The sequence below is a fragment of the Onychostruthus taczanowskii genome, unplaced genomic scaffold, assembly GCF_017590055.1.
Source record: "Onychostruthus taczanowskii isolate IOZ18803 unplaced genomic scaffold, ASM1759005v1 scaffold9, whole genome shotgun sequence".
Classification (NCBI taxonomy): Eukaryota; Metazoa; Chordata; class Aves; order Passeriformes; family Passeridae; genus Onychostruthus; species Onychostruthus taczanowskii.
The window spans coordinates 11238219-11261591 of record NW_024506993.1 but is presented as its reverse complement, the minus strand read 5'-3'; the positions used below and the strand labels follow the sequence as shown (position 1 = coordinate 11261591).

The window sequence follows — 23373 nt, the reverse complement described above, 5'->3', positions numbered from 1 at the left end:
TATCTCTGCATCTGAGGTAAGTTTCCCATCCGAGTTGATTTATTCCAATATTTCTTGGGTGATGAGGTTTGACCGGATCATGGGTCAAGGTGCACATTGCCCAAAAAAATAATCCCATGTCCCTGCTTCACCAAGCATGGGCAGGGCTCAGCATCACTTTTTCCAGTCTGGGAGGTCAGGCTGATCAGCAGACACCGCCTGTCCTCTGCCAGTGAGAGGGGGAGCTGGGGGAGCTGGCAGGTTAGGTGTAATTTCCAATGACCTCACACTGATAAACTCCTCTGTTCATTTGTAGGATCCTATTTGCCCATCACACTGGACAGAACCTCTGGCCTGGCCATGGGATTTCGGTTTATTGCCTGCTGAGACACCCAGCAGAAGACAGAACAGACTGGAGGAAAGGGTGATAAAGAAGGAGCAGACACTGCAAGGGAGGATGGCAAACCTGAGAGGCACAAGGAAAAAGAGAATGGAAAATAAAATTCCCTGAAACAGGAGAAGAAAGTGTGAGGAAGAAGAAAGAAAATCTAGAGAACGAGGAAAGAAAAAGAAAAAGAGAAAGGCAGAAATGTGCTAAGATAGGCAAGAGAAAGCACAACCAGAGGGAAGGATTAAACCCTCTGTATAGCAATGCAAACGCAGAGAAAGCAGGAGGAGAAGCACACGTGAGATTGGATGTTTGAAAGAAGGTTGTGCATCACAAGACAAGAGAAAGAGAGGGGAAGAGTAGAAAGGTGAAATGGAGAAAGCAAGAGAAAGAGGAACCCCCTGGAAATGCAGCAGGCTCTCTGGCAAGCGTCTTCTCAGGAAGCTAACGCCAGTAAACAAATAGAGGGGAGAACAAAAAAGTGTTGAGTAGAGAAGCACACCACCAAAACCCCAGGCATAGGGGGTTTACTTCAAGTTATGAATCAAAGAATGTATTCAACTAGTATTAGAGACACGTTCTCGGACATATGATTTCCAAATTTGTGTGCATGGGGGACTTCAAATCCTGCACCCCTTTTGTCAGACCGCCCAAAACACTCTGTTCCCCTCAATTATCTCACCAGCCAAAAGCAGTTCCAATTCACTCCCACCAAAGTTCTTTCCTCACATCTGCAGCATCAGTCCCGCGTCACCTGGCTGGTGACCTGCCAGCCGTGGGGACACGGGGCTGTGGCTGTGCGGGACAGGCTGGCTTCCCCGGCCTCGGGAGTCCGGCACAGCGTCCCCATTGTCCGAGCGCTCCTTCATCTCCCCGGGGCACAGATCGGCGACGGGGGATCACCGCTGATGTGGGCAAGCGAGGGGTGACAGCGGGGACAGAGGAAGCAGCCCCGAGGGGGTGAGGAGCAGGACAGGGCCATGCGGGGGAGCCGGCACAGCAGGCACAGCACGGCTCCTCGTCCGGGTGGGGTTAATCACCTCCACATTCAGCTCGCTCCTGTCACTGCTGCTGCGCGGCAGCCGCGGAGAGGCTTCTTCCAAAGGCACTTCCCAAGAGCAGCCGTGGGGCCGCAGCCCGGCTCGTCCTGCTGCTCGGTGCCTGCCTCCATGGCCCCATGGCCCCATGGCCCCATCACCCCACGGCCCCATTGCCCCATGGCCCTATGGCCCCATCACCCCACCGCCCCATTGCCCCATGGCCCTATGGCCCATCACCCACGGCCCCTATACCCCATGGCTCCACAACCCCATCACCCCATGGCTCCATCTCCCCATGACCCCATCACCCCACAGCCCCATTGCCCCATCACCCCATTGCCCCATGGCCCCATCACTCCATGGCCCCATTACCCCATCACCCCATGGCCCCATTGCTCCATCACCCCATTGCCCCATCACCCATGGCCCCACTGTCCCATTACCCCATGGCCCCATCACCCCACTGCCCCATCACCCCATTGCCCCATCACCCCACGGCCCCACAGCCCAGCTCCTGCCCGTCTGTGCTCCACGGCCACCACCCGCACTGGGCTTCCAAAATGCTCACAGACCCAGCAGTGCCAGAGCTTGTGCACAGTGCTGAGACCCAGGGTCCAGCGGGGGGATACCAACCTCACCTTTCCCAGCAGCAGCAGTGGGAACAGGAGGTGTCAGAAACATGGAGGGCTCAACTGAGAAAAACAAACAACAAAAAAATTAGGAACATGTATAAAAATATATTCACTTTTGAAGTGATACTGTTACTTCTGTACTCCTCTGCTTGAAAAGAAATCTTCCTATGAAATGAATAAATACTTCAATTTGAGTTATTACATGTTAAATCAGGTAACTACCACTCCCACTTATTGTTGCCAACTTTACTGTCAGTCTTTAATTTTGTACTCCCTTAACTACATTAAAAAGAACCTATATTGAAATCTCACATTGTTTTTTCCCCCAGCTAGTTCTGGATGTAAGCTCCACTTCAGAGTCACAAGATATAACCATATTTTCTGTATACCCATTAGCAATATTCATGCCTTTTATTTTCAATATCTTATTCTCTCCTATTTTAGGAATAAAAGTATTTAATTTCTCTGTCAATGCAAGAATTGTTGCATGAGATGCAATTTCATTTCTAACATGGCCTGTATTTTGACAAGTATTCCAGAAATATGAATATTTTCCATGTGTTATCTAATTGCACCACACACCATTTTTCATCATTAGACAAGCAGACAAAGTTTAGCTTAAACAATAGTACAGGAAATATTTCACTTTTCCTAAGAAACCCAGGGGTTTTCCTCCAGCCACAAGATTTTCTCCACTCAATAGTTGACTTCATTTAAAAAAAAAAAAAAAAAAGGTATAACATTCAGAACTTTTTTTTTGTGTGATAATCTCTCTGCTCTGTGAGGCTGGAACGTCAGGAGCATTCAAACCTGGCAGACTGTTCCTTACTAAACCAGGCCATGGGAGCAAGATCATCATGAGCTTTGAGCCAGGCTCAGAGCCCGTCACACATCGCTCTGTGATCACACAGAGATGCTCGTGTGCATGTGGGGAGAAAGGCAGGGGGTCTGTGGGGCCATCACAGCTTTTCCCTGCAGGGAGCACAGCTCTGTGCCAGCCTGGTGCTCAGCAGTGGCTCAGCAGCATCGCTGCCACCACAGCCCGGCTGTCTGGACAGGCAGACAGAGATGGATGGCCAGGACTGCCTGATCAATGGACCTTTTGTCCAAGCCTTTATCACAAACAATAGCAGCTGCAGCAATCCAAAACATATTTAGGTAAATACTGGGAACTAGCAAGCCAAATGCTGCCACAGAGGCCAAAACCAATTCCCCAGCACCACCTTTGCTGGGTCCCAAGTGGGGACTGTCAGGATCCTCAGCCCTGCTTCAGCCTGTCTGCTCTTTTATTATCCCCAAAGCTCTCCAGGTCTGAGAGCTGCACGTGGTTTTCCAGAGCAGTGACCGCAGGAGTGATGTGTTCAAACTCAGTATTAATGTAAAGAACTATTGCAGCAGCTTTATTGAATGGCTCCAGCCCCTCTGGACATCTGTATTGTACAACTTGGATACAGGTGATAGGCACCTAAGATTACAGAGACTGATAACTATATATTCCTAAAGGGTCCTGTCCCTCTGGATAGATTTTTTCAGAGGATGAATTTGCTTTGTCCAATCCAGAAGGCAGGATCTTGCCAGGTCTATCCACACATACCATCACCAGTCTTCAGAAAAAACAGTCACCTTCCCTCACGCAGAATCAGAGCAGGCAACCCCACCCAGGCAGTGCTAGGGCAGCAGGAAAGCACCATCCATTGGCATTCAAAGACCAAGGGAACACACACACAGGAACAAGTGAAAAAATAAAAAAAATCACATCCAGGAATTGCTAAGCCTTTTAGACAGAAATATAGCAAAATTGTTTTACACGGTCAAGTGCTCTAGGTGTTGTTATAAAATGAAAACAAATTGTGTGAAGCTGATCTCACAGCCTTTGAAAGGTCACGTTGGACAAGGTCACAAAGCCCCTGTGCCCCATCTGATTTGGCAGCCAATGGCACGAGGCTCTCGTGCCTTCCAGCAGACAGATGTGTGTGCACAAAGCTCTGATGCACAGGGGAGAAAGCTGAGCTCTGCTGCCCACCTCCCTGGGCATTCTGCCCCTCAAACCCCTTGGCCCTTCCTACCCCTGACAGAAGAATTTGGCAAGAGCCACATCGTGCTCCTGCCAGAGGATTTACAAGAGAAAGGCAAAGCTGCACTTTATTGCTGCAGTGATGGCTCTGCACAGTAGTGGAATAGAACAGCACCTACAGGTGACAGAGGCACCTGCTGAGGGGGCTCCAGGCAGGGAAACAGGGTGCTCCCCAATGTTTGCAGCACATTATTATGGAAAATGTGAGGTTTGGACTGTCTAAGGGTCACTTCCACAGAAAGACTGAAGCTCTGACATTAGAAATGCCTGTTTTGTACAAGAACTTCCCAGCACAGATCCACCCATGGAACACAAGGAAATAAAGTGGAGGATTTTGCTCAGGTCTTTCCAGTTTGCTCAGATCTTTCAGTTGGAGCCTGGGCTAAATGAAGATGTTTTTTCCTGATGATTAGAGGGTGCAGCTTCATTATGCTCCCACAGAGCTCCCTGAGCTGAAGCAGTGTAACAGCCTGCAGGAAGCTTCACTATGTCTCCAATAACAACTTCTAGAAGCCCAGTAGCATCAATCTGTCACCTCCACTTAGGTAAAATATCTAGACTGAGTCAATTTTATAGCTATTATGTTTAACAACCAAAACCTTAGAGAAATGGTTTTGTCTTCTCTTATAGTAAAGGTAAAGTGTTAAACTTGATGAATTGCAGGCACTCAAAGCTCTCATCATCATTTAATGGATTATGCATAAGGGAAATACTCTCTGCAGAAGTAAAAATATTCTGCAAGGATGAAATAATATCAAGACCATGATGCATCAGCAATTCTGCGTGAACAAAGGAAAACATGACCATGATGGCACAAGGACCACTTAATTCTCTGACCCCCGTTTGCCTACAGGTATGAGCTCACTGGTCGCACTGATTTTGGGATTAAGTACAGAATGAAGGGTGTTATTTCATTAATTAAGTGTTGATAGCTTTGTTTTAAAGACAGCTACTTTATATACATACATGTGTGCAGTTTGGACCTGTGTTTCAGTCACTACAGAGTTAACACTTCTTTTGGTGTTTTAAAAGAGGCAACGTCAGTGGAAGAGGCAAGTAAAGAGTTGGGAGACATTGTCTGAGCCAGGACTCCTGTAATGATCAGCTGTAGGACTGGGGACAGGTCCTGTCCTGCTCTGCAGGTTTTTTTTTGGTTTTTTTTTGTTTTTTTTTTTGTTTTTTTTTTCTAAATGGGAGGGTTTTTTTTCAGAGTGCACAATTTTTGGAACTAAAAATCTCCATGATATTTTAATTACAGCCAGTACCCACAAAAAAGAGAGTTCACATGCAGAAGAAACAACTCCTGCAACACAAATAACAGGTGAGAACCCACTTCATAAAAATGGAAACATTTTTGGTCTATTTGCTCTGCAACTAGAACTCTTCTCTCTTCATATGCTGTATCCCTGTCACCATTCCAGTTTAATGGATCCTGTGAGCTTCCTCTACAAAAAGGTGGATTTTTAAACCTAAATAAAAATGACTTTGATGCACCTCAGTTGCAGAAAGTAGTGTCAGACTCCCTGGCTTGTGCTACTGTGTTCCATCACTAAATTAGATAAGTCTCATCCCAAATGCTGGCTTGTTTCCGCCAGCCTGCACTGCTTAAGAAATGGGAGGCACTGAGATAAGAGACAGCTCTTTCCTACCTACTTGAGGAAATTAACATGTCCCCCCCAATAAATCTCTTCTCCTTTCAAGAGTCACTCAAAGCAAAGGGGATAGGCTAAAAAAATGCTCTCCTAATAACTTAAAAATCAACAGGTTAAGCTTTATCCTCAGACATCCAAGATAAAAGTGCTTAGAAAAGGAATTATTTTAACAAACACACATTTGTATCTTACAAGTTTCTACATCTGCAGAGCACAAAAAACCCTTTGGACAGTGCTGAGGAAACATGAGGTCAGTCTGGGATACCAAGGTTAAACAAATCATTGATTTCTACAGCACACAGGTATTCTGGGCTTGTCTGGCAGGGGAGATCCAGCAGGCAGCTGCCCCTCTGCATTTTAATCACCATCCACAGCCACACAAGGCACTCATCATTTGCAATCAGAGCTCTTCAGAATCCTGGAGCTCAAGCACATTTTCAGATGCACTGATTTTAGGTATAGGCACATCATACACCACATCCCAGCTTCACAAGGTTACCTCCCCTCACTGCCCCTTGGCTCCTGCACTGCTTCTTTCCACAATTCCTTCATGGCCTCTCTCCACACACCCTCCAGTTACTTCCTGCAGCTGAGCTCTGTAATCCCAAATCCTTGTGTAAGTGATCACATTTGTGGCCACAGGGAGCCCTTGCTCTACCTGCATTAGGCATAGCTCTAGGGAATCCAGCAGCAACAACAATTTCTTGTTCTTGCACTGCCAAAAGATGAAGCTATTTAAACAAAAAAATAAAAGTCTCACTTATATAGCGAAGTTAATCAGGCAGAATGTTCTGCTCTCTGTTCCCTGTTCCCATATGTCTGGAGCTGCCTTCTTTCATAAATCTTCACACCACAGGTATAAAGAAGAGACACATTAGAGCTGTAAGAACATCAGAGAGCTTCAGATACGCTGAAGATTAAAGTGGATAATACTTGCCTGTGATTTCAGATAGCTCATATTCCCTAGCAGTGCTCACACCATTTTTGGAACTATCCACTTTAGCCTTAATATCTAACAAGGGGAATCTGGGATTTTATATATGTGCCACATATCCTGATTTTCTTCAAAGCAATATAAAAATATTTGAAACAGTTTCTTAAAACTATGTATCCTCACTGTTCTATTTGTTCCCTCTGTTTTAAGCTTCCAGGTATTCCTGTTTCCGAGATATTGGCCCAGTCTTGTTCTTCAGCAAGAAATATCTCAGAGCCAGCATCCCGTCTCTGACCTTGACAGCCCCCTGTGCGATGACAAAGTGTATCATGTCTGTGCTCCTTCAGTCTCCAGCCTCTGATACAGCTGCCAAAGGAGGTGCCAATTGCCAGGGTATTTCCTTTCTGCCAAACGCTGCCAGCTTGGCTGGAACCACGCTGGCAGTGGCCAGAGGATTGCTGAACCTGGCCCACGGAAGAGTTTCAATTTCAGCAGATCCATCCAGGAGCGTATTATAAACCAGCAGCTTAAAGTCTAGTTGACTAATTAGGTCCCCAGCTTGGAATACTGATTTTGGTTTTAAATGCTTCTTTTCTTGTCTTCTTTCCAATCCCATAGACTGTCTCAGTCTAGGCTTAAGTGGCAGAAGAAGACAACTGCCCCTTGGCACTCATCATGCTTGAAATATATTAGAAAATATCATAAACATTATAAACGCTCTAAAAGAGTATTTTCAGCGTTTCATCTCAAAACAACCTCAATCCTGGCCGCAGCTCCAGGAAGCACAAATAAATATTGGCAAACTCTGCTCCGAACTTTTTACATTGTACGACGCCCACCGGTACAGCAGCGAAGGAAAGGAAAGGACAAATTCGGGACAGGTTGGATCCGCCTTTCCCTGATCCCCAGTGCCGTGCTTGACTCGCAGGGTAACATTGCCACCCGGCGGGCGGAGGCTCCGGGACCGCCGTTCTGGGACTCAGGAGCCGTTCCGGAGCCGCAGCCCCCGGCGCTGTCCCAGCACCCGCACATCCTTTAGGGCAGGAGGCCGCCCAAGGCCGGGGGGTCACGGCAGAACCTGGCAGAGGAGCGGCGGGGAAAGGAGGTGAAGGACAGGCAAGGCGCACACCAGAGATGCCAGCAGCGTCCCTCCCTGCCCAGAAGGACACTGTCCCTGTCCTGTCCCTTCTCCACTGCACGGACCCGCAGGGAGGCAGCCGGGCCCGGGAAGGGCTGGAGCGCGCAGTCAGCAGCCGGCAACACCGGCAGCGGGTCTGGGGTCCAGGCACGGGGGCTGGCCCAGGAGCCGGCAGTGCCACAGCACATCCGTGAGCAAACAGGAACCTCGGAGCCTCCCCACAGCAGTGGGGAAACGGAGGGCCACCTAAAGCTTGTTATTCCTTGCAAGAGAGGACAGTTAGTTAGGAAAAGCAGTTACTGGCTCCTTTGGCTTCCTCCTTTACCTAATGCGGGCTGAGGAGCCTGTTCCACAAATCAGTCTGTTTACAGCCTGGGACAGAAGGCTGTTTACAGGCTTTATCCCCAGAAAAAATCAAGGGAGCACAGCCATGAAGCTTTTAAAGCAACAACCTTTACAGTTGCAGCCAAAAGGAATTAATTTATTTTTAAATATAAAAACCCAACAAAATTTGAGAAATTAGGGGGGAAAGTCCATTTGTTTGCCATCTCAAAATTACATGGCTCTAGGAATAAGTGAACTAGAATAAACCAGGTGATTTTTAAGGCTTCAAGAATAATGACAAAAGGGGAAAAAAATCAAATATGCAGCACTTAAATGCTAAAGAAACTCTCACATGATACCTGCAGTGCAGAAGAAAAGGACATGTCAAGAATTTTGCACAAAACAACGCAGCAGAGAGATGTCAGATGTTGCCCTAGTGTTGGTCCTCATCCAGCTCTTGCACATAACTCATCACATCTACAGTGACCTCAATTATTTCTGTGATCATATACGTGATGACATAATATTCCCACAGCAACTACAGTCATCAATACAAATCTCCTGATGAAAAATAAAACAGCAAGGGAGGAATCAGGCTGCTGTTTAGAGCGACTTCAAACACGACCAAAATCGTGGCTGAACTTCCTGCATCCAGTCACAGTATTTTAAGTAGATCTGCTTTCCAGTACTGGGATATTTCTGTTCAGGAGGAAGGCAAAATTTTCCCTTACTCTCAGTTTAAAAACTCAAAGGGCAAAACAATGTTGGAAATATCAGCTTTGAGTTTTATTGTCTAAATTATCACACTATAAAACGACTGGCACTGTATCTCTCATGGAAACAGTTTTTGTTAGTGAGGCATCACTACCCCACTCACCCTCTATTTACTTGTGCAGCGCCTTTAGAATTGCAACTCAAAAAAGAAAAGCCTAAAGAAATGGTCAAGATCCAGTTATTTTGGCAACCCACTACTGAGAGACCTTGGAGCAAATACAAGTTGTCTTTATTTCACACTGATACTCTGATCAGGTATTTCGAGGGTACCACTTTCTCATAGGTGGGTAACCTTACTCTACAAGTGTTAAAATTGTAACAGTATCCAAGCACCAAGAGCCAAGCACAAGCTCCAAAGATGTACTTTATTTCATTATAAAGCAGATTTTATAGGCATTATTTCTTTTTGTGAACATCCATTGTATGGCCAGCAGGTTCTGCTTTTGATAACAAAGATTCACCACTAGACCACAAAAATATAGATGCACAGAACAAGTGCTGCTTAGATACCGAAGAGCAAATGGTCTAAACTGCAACCAGTTCAAACAGATATGACCAAAAATACAAGTACAGCTCCAGCCCAGCCAGAGCAGCATGCACAGAAGTGGAGTCTTTTATATTAAAATAAAGTTTGTATTGGGCTTCCTGGAAAAACAACAACAAAATCCCCAAAGCAGAATTGTATCAGAACCCTTTCCCTCTCCTTTTAATGCCACTTTTTAACTGTCCCCATTTCACATCACAGTTGTGCTGTGGTGCATTAGTACTTCATAAAAACCAGAAAAAATATTGAACATAGTGTGACAGTGATCATTTCATGGATACTTCATCCTAATTATTTCTTCCTTTTCCAATTGTGATCCTCATCCCGGGCATTGATAGGTGCATCTCATTCCACTTTTGCAGATTTCCCACGTGTTTGGTATCTGAGCTCAGGGTATTAACCAGGGTTTCTGGATGTCATCTGTGCTCCTTGGGTGTGTAACAGAGTCCCACCACTCCAGCAGGAACAGTGACTCACAGACTGTCTTCCCAACATGCAAAAACACACAGAAGGCATGTTGATGCAGTATAAAGAAAAGTTCCAGCAGCCACAACTCCTCCTTCTGGTTTCCATGTTGTCCAATACTGATTGAGGAAAAGTGTATTTACAAGACTCATACATAGATATTTACTTTTGGTCCTAGGCACCTGATTAGTACTGACAACCTAAATTAAAATGAAAAATTAAGTTTTACTCTGGTCCATTACAGCCTTAACTGTAAACTCTCAATTTTTGAAGGTGTGATCTTCAAAAAGGAATCCCAATACTTTCTGAAAGAGTATTTTCCTATGTACCACTCAAATCTGTGAGACTACAGGATGGAAAAGCCTCCTACATAAGCCCCTTAGTGAAGTTATCTGACAAAGGTCTTGTATCCAGATCTACAAAAACAGACAAGTAGCATCCATTCTTTCCACTCTTTTGTGGTAATGAGACTCCAAATCCACTAGATATGAGTAATCAGATAACATCCTGATTGCTACAAGACCAGAATTCATTACCAAGGAGAGAAACTTCACTCTAGCAAAGAGCACAAGCCGATTTGCATCTAAGCAGCCATAACACTCACTCCTTTCAGCTGACATCAGAACTAGAAGCACAGCCACTAATGGCAATAAAGACTAATCAGAAGGCTTTACAAAGTCTGTTTAACCAAGTTTCAAAGTAGCAACTCTTAGGCACAGGTTCTGGCAGAATCTAGATTTACCTGAGTTTTCTGCTTGTGGAGGAGAGGTGGTGGGAAAGGACACGTTCCTTTCTTACACAGAAACTTGAAAACAGTCTCAAGCCAATACTCAACAGCTGACAAAGTCTAGTGTAGTAATTACAAGACAAAATATTTGGAATTATAGATATTATTTCGTAGTAAAAAGAAACAACTGCCTTTCAAATCTGCCATACTGAAAAAAATACCCCTAACACATGAAGCACCATTTGTGCTTACAACCACAATTTTGGAACTTGAGCATCAGATGGAGAGGTCTTTTTCACCATTATGCAAAGGAGCTGCAAAAACAAGTCAAATGGAAAAAAATCCCTTCCAAATATTCATTTAACAAGCATTAATTAAAACCTGTAAAGGCTTCAGGTTACTAAATGTGAAAGGGGCTCAAAAAATTTTCAGGAGTCATTGAACTAAATCCAAGTCAGAAAGCTGACTCTCCTAACACATAATTAAAAAACAATTTTCTTAAAAAAATTTTTTGCACATCTTCCTCATCAATTTATAAAATGCAAACAGTATGCTAGAAAAGTTTGAACATAAGGGAATGTGCTTTGGAAACATTATTAAAATATGTGTTTCTATAGAATGACACTATCAAGTTTATGATACTTCTTTTCCCCTGACTGGCTACACTTTGACATTGTCCCTCCTCTCTTTCCTGGGTCCATGAGAAACTAGGTTTAGAAAAGAAGAGCTCCCATACTGCCAACTTCACTCTGTTCCTTTACAAAAATTTCAAAGTACTGATAAATGATGGTGACAGCAAGCAGAATTCCAGTTCCAGAGCCAATTGCCCCAAGGAAGTCTGCCAGCACAGAGAGGGCGCCGATGCAGAGCCCACCAAAGGCAGCAGCTGTAGGGATGTACCTGGAAAACAAGAAATGAGAATAGAAAAGGGGCCATTAGAGTTTGCTTAGATAGTAACAAAAACATCAATGGCAGAATACTCTCTTCCCTTGTGGGTCTGCAATCTAGATAAGAATATAAAATGCTCAACCTGACTGGAGTAGAAAAAAATGCTACACTAAGAGGAGAAGGTACTACAGTCCACTATGGAATTAGGCACAAACATTAAACTCATGGCTACTGGCTCTTCAAATCGTCTGTAGGTGACTGAAATCCAAAGTTACAATAACATTACCATAACACAAAGGGTACACAGATCCTCCCCTGAAATCTGAAAACCTAAAGACATCAATCCCTGCCCACGTCTGCACCTAGGGGATTTAAGTAACTGCTTGTTTTAGAAGCAAGGTCTGCATGAAAACAGTCTTCAAGACTAATAACACATGAAAAATTACAGTAAGAAAATACTTCTGGGTCAGCTTGAAGTAGTAAAGTACAGTGAAATTAGCTACCCTGAGTATATAAATGAAGACATAAAACAGGAAAATAAAAGGCCCAGAATTTGAGGCAAATTCTTTAAATGCAAGGCAAAAATAAGCTGTACTGTAAAAGTCTTCCATTAATGAGATATTATTCTATGTCATATGCATGTGACATCAAAGCTGAAATAATACCTGTGTTGTAGGATCTAGAAAATGGAAGTTAAAGCAAACTTTGCCCTTTGTTTGCCCATAACACCTTGCATGAACAGCCAATGAATAAGTAGCTCACCTGTTGAGTTCATGTACCATTGAAGTTTCTCTGTGGCCTCTCATTACCATTTGCTGTTCTTTCAATTGCTTGGCAACCTGTATTGAAAGAAGGAATGGAGCAAGTAAGTTTACTGTGATTTCCCAAGGCCATGGAATGTAGTATTGTGGGAAAACAGAAGTAAATGGTGGTGGGGTTGGGTGTTTTTTGTGTTGTTTTGTGCTTTGGATTGTGTTTTACATTATTCATCTGAGTTCAAAATATCCGGTATTTTAACTTCAGATAAATTATAGTCACAGGCACTTTTCTACCTGTCAATTATACAAAGCTTTCTGGATAATTCTAGTCCTAGTGAGAGAAGGAAAATTTAGATACTGGTAGGCTCTCATACACATAATTCAAATCATGTTTTGCCATCTACTCTTACCCTGATGAGGGTTCCATAGATGTTGCAAAATCATTCCTTGAAGTGTTCATTCCATTTCAGTTTCCTGCATTCAGCTGAGTCAACTATTTATTTGTGGATCCATACTAGAAACTAGACTTAGAATCCCTTCTTGGAATGTTATTCTTAAACTGGATTTCTGCCATTGCACAGGGTTACAGCAGAGCCCTGCAAACACTTTACTAACAACTCTAGGTAACAAACTCTAGCAGGGGAACATGAAGGTGCTCATCACTGACTCCATGCACTGAGAAAACACACTTTCAGATGGGTAAGCTGCCAGCTTTCCACTACACAATGAACACTTGTAATAATTTATCAACTTTCATTTCTGACCTTTTTTGCACGAACCTAAAATTATTTTATTTAGTATCAGGAAAAAGTATTAAAGTGTTAAAAACTGTCTACTCTGAATACTGAATTGGTTTACTCTGAAATAAAAACCAGACTGTACATGGCTGTGAGTGCCTCCCTGCACGCTTGAGAAACAGCAAGATCCAAGTGCAAAAGAAGAGAGTGTCACAGTAACTGTGCAATTACTTATTTGTTAAATAAAGGATTAAACCATTCCATATGTCTACCAAACTTCACCTCCTACCCAGAACCACACAATACAAATCTACCACTGACAACTATTTTCCATTTTGTTTTCCAACTCCAATTTCAGGATGATACAGTTCCTGAATGTTAAATAGCCTGTTGCAAATGGAAATTCTGAGAAGCTAGCCTCAGGTATATCAATGCATTATATTCTCCATTGTCAGTGCTCTCTAGTTAAAGATAACAACTTCTAGTTAATTTTCCCACAAAGGAAGCTCAAAACTGTGTCAGGAATGGCTGTCTGAGCTTTACCTGCAAGTTTTCAAGTGACAACTGCCTTGCACACAGCGCACCTCTCATGTGGCACTGAAAGAGTTTCTACCTCTCCTGTTACCTTTCCTGCTCCCACACTGATCACATATTTCTATGTCCTAAGTTTCCTAATTCCAATTAAAGCAATTTAAGTTTTGATGTTGTTTTGAAAAAGCAGTAAACAGGAAAAAATGACCCCCATTCTGTCTTAATCTTTCTCAATTAAAAAAAGATACAGTCCCTGTTTACACAAACAATGAATATTACTAACAAGATTATCAGCAGAACAGCTTTTTCAGAAGAAAGTCAGTCTTATTCTTACAACAGCCCATTTGTTTTCATCATGTAAGCTTATGTAATTTGTCATTTTAAACTTACATCTTTGGCAGAGGAGCCAGAGACTTCAATCCATGTCTTAGAGAAGAAAGCACAGGAGCCCAGCATAAATACAATATAAACAACTGCATGTACAGGGTCTTCCAACACCGAAGAAAAGGACTCTGGAGGTGACAGGTAATAACAGAGTCCACCAACTGGATAAGCACGAGCGGGGCCTCCAGATGATGTGTCCTGGCAGAAGAAAGCAAGCAGTCAGTCACCAATCTTCTCACTATTTCTTAGCCATTAAGCCAAGTCTTAGAAAAGTTTGTATCAGCTTTGCATCATTACTACTGCAGCAGCACACACATTTACATTCATCACAGCAAGCCTCATATGCTACCATTAACTCAAACTAATTACTAATTTAGGAGTTTCAGTGTGCATGACCACCTAAAAAAGTGTGTCTTAATATTGAGAGACCATCTCTTCAACCCACATTTCACTGGTGCCCTTGTAAAGATGTGTGCAAGATGAGAAGGAATACTCACAGACCAGGTGCCCAGCAGGCTGACCAGCAAGTTGCCACTGAAGCGGGCAGAAAGCATCTGGGAGATGACATACAGGTTTGACACCAGGGCAGACTGCAGAATAATGGGAATGTTGGAAGTATAGAACAACTTGATGGGGTAGGTGTTGTACTGGCCCCGGTAGCGAGCAGATTTGATAGGAAGATCCACTCTGAAGCCCTGAAAAGTTTTCAAAAGAAAGTCCCCCATTACACCTGGATGGCAACTCATAGCAGAGATCATAAATCGCAAGTGCAAGGCTTTGACAGCAACAGAAGAAATCTGCAATAATTTTGTGCAAGTACAACTACTCTGCCCAGAGGGCTCTCCTGCCCATGAGAACCCTTCTTCAAAGGGTCTGCAAAACTGCATGGTTGTCTAAACACACAGCCACACACAAGAAGGTATCAAAGATTCAGACATCAGAAGAAATCTGAAGTTTCAAGAAGCATCCAGGAAAAGCAACATTCCAACTTCCTATGTTCTTCAGCAACAAACAGGCCTAAAAACTTCAAAGTGTTTCTCAGTAAAAAGCAATAGCATTTGCGTTAGACAATATCACATGCACACATGCATCTGAGGTATTTTTATTTGTTTTATTGTTTCTTTTTTCAGAAACCAAACTAAGCCTCAAGCTTTCTGTGTGACTATGGTAAGTGTAGAAAGTGATTAAGAGAAGGCAGTGTATAAAGAACATCCAGATGCTGCATGTACAAAAATGAGCCTTGTGAATATAAAATTTCTTGTAGAAGGAAGCAAATTTCAGACCTACTTCCATAAAGTTTTACAACCCTCATTATTCCAACTGACCTGGAAGTAAATGACAATTGCAAAGACAAAGATGGTGGCAATCAGATTCATGAGGTTGGGAAGATTCTGACGGTAAAAGGCCTCACGAAGAGCTCGGACTTTGTCTGTGCGAGTAGCCAGAAGATGGAACAGAGCAATGATGGCTCCCTCAAATTCCATCCCTTGCAAAGGAAAAGAAAAAGTTAGGTGAGCTGTGATTATCTCCAAGTTTCAGTGTTTTGTCCCATTAAGCATACTTCTGAACTACAGGATTCAGAATAGGATAGCTCTGAGTCTTTGGCATCTCGAGCATGTTCTCAGACTTTTACATTGTCACCCTTCATGTCAGCTATGTTATTTCCATGATTTTTTAAAAAATCCCCTTGTAGTGGCCTAGAAACTAAATCATAACCCAGCACAGGATAACTCTACTGGTCTCTAGAAACACTGACAAGCACCAAGTTCTTTCTTTCCTCCTCCTGATCAAAAAAAAAAAAAAAAAAAAGGTAAACTTTAAAGGGAAGCATCAGGCTCTCTAGTGTCAGTTGTGGTAAGACACAAGTTATTGTTTGGATTACAGCAAATGGCATAACCTCACTTCTGTTTTCTACTACACAGCAGCAAACAGGATCATCTCCAGTGGAGTTGGGAGAATAAGGTCTTTAGGGCAAAGTGCAAAAAATGCAAGGAGCAGAACAGCTAATATTTGGTCAGTAAGTTGGACAGCAACCATAATACAATGGCAGTCTACTGCTGCTGACTTCAATGAAGGCACTGTAAGAATCTCAAGTTCACTAAATATCTTGTGAGATACAAATTGAGAAAAAATGTCTTTGTCCTTGCAATTTGCACAGCAGCACCAGCTGCATTAGCAAGATTCACTACACAGCCAAGATGGTAGTAACAGCATTTGGCATTAAGTTAACATTAAAAAAAAAAAAAAAAAGAAAAAAGATGTTGCTTTTTTGTACAAACTATTGGTAAGGAAAACAGACTGTGCCATGACACAGCCAAGATGGTAGTAACAGCATTTGGCATTAAGTTAACATTAAAAAAAAAAAAAGAAAAAAGATATTGCTTTTTTGTACAAACTATTGGTAAAGAAAACAGACTGTGCCATATTACCTCGCCCGGTGTTCACTGTGGTGGGGCTGAATGCTTTCCACACAATGGTCTCACAGATATTGGTAGCAATGAAGAGAGAGATGCCAGAGCCAAGACCATATCCTTTCTGGAGCAGCTCATCCAAGAGCAGAACTATTAAACCAGCAACAAAAAGCTACAGAAAAAAAAAGAAGCAGAGCATTAGTTCCATGTCTTTTTCATTTTGTTAGAACAATAATGTGTATTAAAAGATTAGACTACACGTGAAGAAGCAGGTACACTTGGGCCTTTTTGCTCTGCATGAGGGACAACCTGTCCATAAAGCTGATTTTTTGACCCTTTCAGGGGAAGAGTAAGTAGAGAAGACTAGAAATTACCTGGATTGTGATAAGCAAGCAGATCCCAGCACCCATCTCAGATGGGTCTCCATACATTCCAGTCATTACATACACAATGGACTGTCCAATGGTAATGATCATTCCAAACACTACAGAATAAAAAGAAAAAGTATGTATTTGTCCTGGATACTTATGTCAGTGGGCAATTAGAGAAACAAATCACTTTTTTTGTAGAGGATCTTGGTTTCAGCTGAGACAGAATTAATTTCTTTGTAGTAGCTGGTAGAGTGCTGTGGTTTGGATTTTTCATGAGAATAATGCTGATAACAGGCTGATGTGCTGTCGTTTTAGTTGCTGCTCAGCAGTGCTTACTTCTCAGTGTCCCCTGCTCTGCCAGCCAGCAGGTGCACAAGAAGCTGGCAGGGAGCATGACCAGGACAGCTGACCCTAAGTGGCCACAGGGATATTCCATACCCTGGAACATCAGGCTCAGCTGGGGGGATTGGCCAGGAGGGGCTGATCTCTGCTCAGGAACTGGCAGGGCATCCATCAGCAGGAGGTGAGCATTGCATTGCCCATCACTTGTTTTACTGAGGTTTTACTTCTCTCTCTCCTTTTTGTTACAGTTGTTATTGTTATTATTATATTATACTTTATATCAGTTATGGAACTGTTCTTATCTCAACCCACAAGATTTTCTGGTTTTTTTCCCCTCACTCTCCTCTCTCCCACAGGAGAGTGACCAAGTGTCCCATGTGATACTTAGTTGCCAGATGGGATTAAACCACAACATTTGGGAAGGAATACATAATCACAGGATGCTTACATTCAAGTGCAAGTTAACTTTGTTGCCTGAAATCTGGCACTGAAAACAGAAATACACACAGATAGTTCAAATGCACTTAGAACCAAGTGGGTTTGGTTATCAAAGGCTGGTTTAGATACTGAAAACTCTGAGGGTGTTAAGATATTACTGTAGCAACTTATGATTTTTTCCAGTACACATATCAGTAAATAGCGTACAGCATCAAATATCTACAAAACACCAAATTTTTTCTGGAAGTCACTATCAACTGACCAGAGAGACATGTTATTGATGAGAAAGATCCATGCCTGGAGCTGCAAGGTATAAACAGCTACAACCAACATCTTAATCACTATGAAACACTCAATTACCACAGACCATCACAGTTCAAAAGCTGAGTCTCCACAGTCTCTACATTGCTTCACTAATCTGGGGAGATTACAGCAGCAATGCCAATGGCACTGACACTTTTCCTTTTCACACAAGCTGAGTCTCCACAGTCTCTACATTGCTTCACTAATCTGGGGAGATTACAGCAGCAATGCCAATGGCACTGACACTTTTCACATCTTTCTGAAGCTTAACAGCCATCAAGGCAGCGAGCTGTCAGTGAGAGACTGATGAAATACACAGGCATATGCAGCAGAACACACACAGAGCATGACAAACCCACAAGCCCAGCTGCACCTCTCATCCCATGCTAAATTCACTTCCCACTGTCAGGGTGAGATACTCTAAAGCACCAGTGCTCAACACGAGCTGTTACTCACATTTCTGGGCTCCATTGAAGAGAGCTCTGTCCTTTGGGGTGTCACCAACCTCAATTATCTTAGCACCTGCCAAGAGCTGCATGATGAGCCCTGAGGTGACAATGGGTGAAATGCCCAGCTCCATCAATGTTCCTGCCAGACACAGGAAGAAGAGTGAAGTTCAAAGTTAGTTTTTATCAACCTTTACATCACAGTGGAGAAGATCTAAAACTCCAAATCCCCATAAAAATTATCAGTGATAACAAAAGTTTTTTAGAAGTCAAGTTTGATACGTAGTACTCCCCAGTACCTCAAAAATACTGTGTTCACAGAAAAAGACTTTTGCTGTCAAGAATAGATTTACTCTACATAAAACAAAGTATGATATAAACTGATAGATCAAATGACACAGAATGATAAAGACCATTCAGGAAACTGTCACCATTCTTATTTCATAGCTGCATTAGAAAACTTCCCCAAGAAACAGAAATTTATATAAACTATCATGAATTTTAACCTTTCCCCCTGCATTAGAAAGCCTCTACAAGAAACTGAAATTTATATAAACTACTATGCATTTTAATCTTTTGGGTGACAGACTCGAAGAAGTCACCCAGGAAACCACAGCATTCAAGGAAGCACAAATGATTTTGAAACACAAATCACAAATCTTGAAGATTGCAACAGCAGCAATGCAGGTAATTAGGAACTGTCTCTTCCCTAACCATTTCCCTCCAAAAAAAAAAACAACAACCTATGTCAATTTTTGTACATATGATAGATTGCACACAGTCAACCAAAACCTCATTTTGTCCAGAAAGTTGTGCCTTTCCCAATACCACACTGATTTATGACTTTAAATAATGCAGAAAAATTACTTTTCACTTTCCACTTCAGTTTTTATATTCATTACAATGGAGCAGAATGCAAGCCCAAAACTATTTTTATTCAAGCTAAAAAAAAAATGCCCTCCTGGAAGTCTGGCCATACCTCTATTTGATGCCAAAATCACTCTCATCCAGTAGAAAGGATCTGCAGAGTCTGATGACATAATGCCAAACAAGGGAATCTGCATTTCCAACCAAGAGATGAAATTAGAGACTTCATAGCATGCTTTAAACATTTCAGCTCTGCCTTAAAAAAGGATAGGAAACATACCTGGCAGCATACTAAGAAGATGAAGAGTGTGATAGCTGTCCATAGTACCTTTTCCTTAAACTGAATCTAAAAGGAAAAAACACAAAACCAAAAATCAACAACAGATTATAAAGCTGTCAAGATGACACAACCCAGTCTATCAAGCAAACTTTCACAGTAGCACATTTGATTTTCTTGTGGAGGGACAAAGTGCAGAACACCCAAAAGAAAATAACATACTGTTCATCCCTTTCATCCCACATAAGACCAAGGAAAGCTACAAAGCTTTATTCAACATTTAATCCAAATAAAAAGGCTTATGTCAATGCAAGGTAATTCTAGTACTTGCACAGAAATGAGTCTTACATTTTCATGAGTAAGAGCTTATGATGAGAAAAAAAAACAGTAATAGGGAGCAGCTTATCTCAGCAAGTAATCTTAGATTAGAGCTTATGAAGCAAAGATTTTCAAGTTGTGGCTTTAACTTACTCTAGTTTACACTTCAATCTGTACTGCCTTCAACATCCCACCAGGCACTGCTGTGACATGAACAAATCTGCCCAACCCCATTTATTATTGTACAACCACATCCACATGAGATACACCACTAAAAACAACTGCACCTAAAACTGCCATTCTCCCATCAGGGAAGAAACCCCAAATCCCACAAATGCAAACTCTGGTTTTATATCACACAAATACAAACCTAGGAAGTAAGTTTTATCAACCTACCTTCCGTTCTGGCTTTTGAATTTCAGGCAAGATAACACAGAAGGGCTTGATGACTTCAAGAAATTTTACTGTACAGAAATAAGTTAAAAGACAAAGTGAACACACAGATACAATGAATGCTAGAAAAAACTCAAGCTGAATTGAATTTGGACATGTACTCTATATTACAGTTCCAAATCTGGGGAAATTTTGTTTGGTTAGTTTGGGGCAGGGTGTATGTTTTGTATTATTAAATTCTTATCTGTTCTAATTACACAGAGATTCAGCTAACATGCTTTAAGTACAGTATGGACTGGGAACAGAATTAAAGTCAAGCATTTCCCCATTTCACCAAGTAGGTTGACAGCACCAAAAAATCTTTGTCATTGCTTTACATGAGTTTATCAACACTCTTGAATTTTTACTTCATGGCAGTTTCTCCTCAGCCAAATATCAGAGAGAAAAAAGTGCCTTGGGTATTACATAGATTACTTTCAAGCCATACAGTTTAAGAATTCCTACACACTTTTGGGCCATACAGCTTAACAGTTCCTATCCATGCAATTCAGAAGCATCAATTCAAGTTAGTCCAGAGAACGTCTCATGCCATGATCCCCTCCTAGCCAAAAAGACACATCCTTAAGTCAGAAGTCTGTCTTAAAATAAGCATATAATGAAGAGGGGATTTGCAAAGTCACAAGTTCTCCCATAAGCCGAGAGTTCTGAATTTGAAGAGTTAATTCTAAATCTGCTATGACAAATCTAGGCTTGCATCCGTATTTTGGACTGATTTGAGCTGAGAAGAGTACAACAGTGCAGAACTGAAGTTACTGTGCCTTTCCACCTTTTCATGCAACGCTGCAGCTTCAGCGGCAACTTAAGACCAGCCCACAAAAGCTATTTTCTTAATTTCAAGCGATTATGTCTGAAAAGCTACACTGGACCGCGATATTCAAGTTAATTCAAATCAAGGGCCTCTCCAACATCTACACTAACACAACAACCGACAAAGACGCTTTCCCAGCAGCTTCTCCTCGAGCTGCGGGATCCTGCAGATCCACAGGGACCGGACCACCGCGGGACACAGACACAGCTGTACCTCCCTGTGACACTGTCCCTGGAGGGGTCGGGCCCGAGGTGACACCGGCCCCCCCACCCCGACACCGCGCCCGGCACCCTCAGCCCGGCGGGGCCGGCCGGAGCGCCCGCACGGGGCACACGGCGCCGGCTCCTTCCCCGCCACGAGCTGCCGCTCCCGGGGACGGAGCTTTCCCGGCCAGAGGGGAGAAGCACAGCGCGAGGGGACGGCGGGAGCGGGGGGTTCCCGGTACTCACTGCCCATGGCGGCGCCGGCCGAGCAGCAGCGAGCGGCGGCCGCGGCGGCAGGGACACGTCAGGCTCCGAGCGCGGCCGCCCCCTTCCGCTTCCTGCCACGCGCCGCGTCCGCCGCCGCCGCCGCGCATGCGCCGGGCCGTGGCCACGCCGCACTCCGCCTACAACTCCCATCGTGCTCTGCGACCAACCTCACGGAGGGGATGACGTGCCTGGCTGCGCGCGGCTTGCCGGGAGTTGTAGTCCTGCGCCTCCCGCCATCTTGATGTGCTGTGGGACGGGCTCCCGTGTCAGGTGGTGTCGAGGAGCGCGTGTTTTAGCTAGGACAAAGCGTAGCGCTGCTTTGAGAGATTTCAACAGATAAATACATAAATGAGCACTCAGAATTCGTTTCCTGGTTATGTGTTTTTGTAGTGGGACGTTGTAGGCCTTGCTGTGCAGTAAGAACCTCCTAGCACCCGCCACACGACAAGTGCTCAGATGGTAGAAAGAGCAGCTGTGTGTAAAGGCCTCAGCTGCCTTTGGCCATTTGGAAGTGATCTGTGCAGGTAGTCCTCTGGACTCTGTGGTCAGTGGAGATACAAGTGGAGAAATACCTTACATCTCTGGAGAAATGACTGTGCTTACCTCACACAAGTTTTCAGATGAGATCAATCATGCTCCAGGGGTATTGATCTCTATTTGCTATAGAGGGAACTCAGGTGACAACTCCACCCGGTATTTTGGGTGTCATATGTCAGACAGCTCCAGGTGTCATTGTCCCATTGTCCCTGCCTGCCCGAGGCCGTGTGTAACACAGCCAGATCCAGCTGGGCTTTAATAAAATGTGAGACATTGGTGAAAATGTGGAGCTTTGGGCTGCGTGTCACAGGAGTCACGGGACGGCAGCGCTGGCAGGGACGCGTGCTCGCAGGGGCTGAGTGTCTGAGGTGTTTCTCTCCGAGAAGCACTCAATGTTCTCTGTGTTCTCCAGGCCTCTGTAGGGCCAGTTATCAGGAGTTTGAAAGGGAAGGTAAACAGAAGTCAAGGGAAAGATTAAAGCAAATAGAGGTGGTAGTACAAAGCAGTTAAAGTCAGTGTATACGCTCTATAAAATGCGTAATTGCTTCCACAAAATCTCCCTGATATTTTCTGAGCACTTAGGTATGCTTTGTTTGATTATTCCATCTCTACTTTTCTGAGATTTAAAAGACCAGCCCTAATTCCATGTAATTTTTTTTTTTCTTTTACTGTTTTTTTTTTTTTTTTTAATTGTTGGGCTGTATATTTGCCCTTCTCCAGGCTTCTGAAACCATGCAGCTCATCTGTGAGTTATTGAAGACATTGCCAATGGCTGTAAGAATGTTTTACTTCTTGTCCAGGGTTGCTCATTTCAAGACAACCAGTTTATTGAAACTTGTTTCGATCCACCCATTTCTAATTAGAGATAAAGCAACTGCTTTCCAAGTGACATGCTGTGTTGCAGAGCTGATTTGATAAGATGGTTTTAATTCAATAATGTGGACACTGTGCTGGTTTATCAGAGCTGGTAAGTGGAAAAGGCAGATCCAGCAGTGGTTCTGTGGAAGTCTGGATAGGGAAGCACAGCAGTGATCAGGGGATTGATGGTGGAAGCAATGAGGTGCCAGAATTTGCACAGTCACACGTGCTTTTTGTGCAAGTAAACTGTGTTTGTGCCATAAAAATAGACCAAGAATATTTAATAGGCTGTTATTTGCATGCATATATCACCTGTCAGACTTCTTGTGTTTCTGTTTTTATTTTTTGAAAATAATTTTAGACAGTAAGATAATTTGGTTCTCTACTGTAAAAAAAAAAAAGTATCATTACACAGAATTGTCTACTCAGGGAGGATGAAAACTTATTGGATTTTGCCTACCTCTGTATTTTGTCCATCCTGGGCCTAAACAGCTTCACAGTTTGG

General features: G+C 43.2%; 1 protein-coding gene across 1 annotated transcript; it reads right to left on the bottom strand.

Moving 5' to 3' along the window:
- Positions 1–9286: 9286 nt before the first annotated feature.
- SEC61A1 (SEC61 translocon subunit alpha 1) lies at positions 9287–21580 on the bottom strand. Its single transcript, XM_041425939.1, is given in 13 exon segments — positions 9287–11571; positions 12322–12398; positions 13976–14167; positions 14467–14664; positions 15295–15455; positions 16399–16552; positions 16755–16864; positions 18291–18422; positions 19260–19338; positions 19428–19493; positions 20139–20206; positions 21453–21492; positions 21494–21580. Coding segments are annotated over 13 exon segments (1551 nt in total). The 3' UTR covers positions 9287–11384.
- Positions 21581–23373: the final 1793 nt, after the last annotated feature.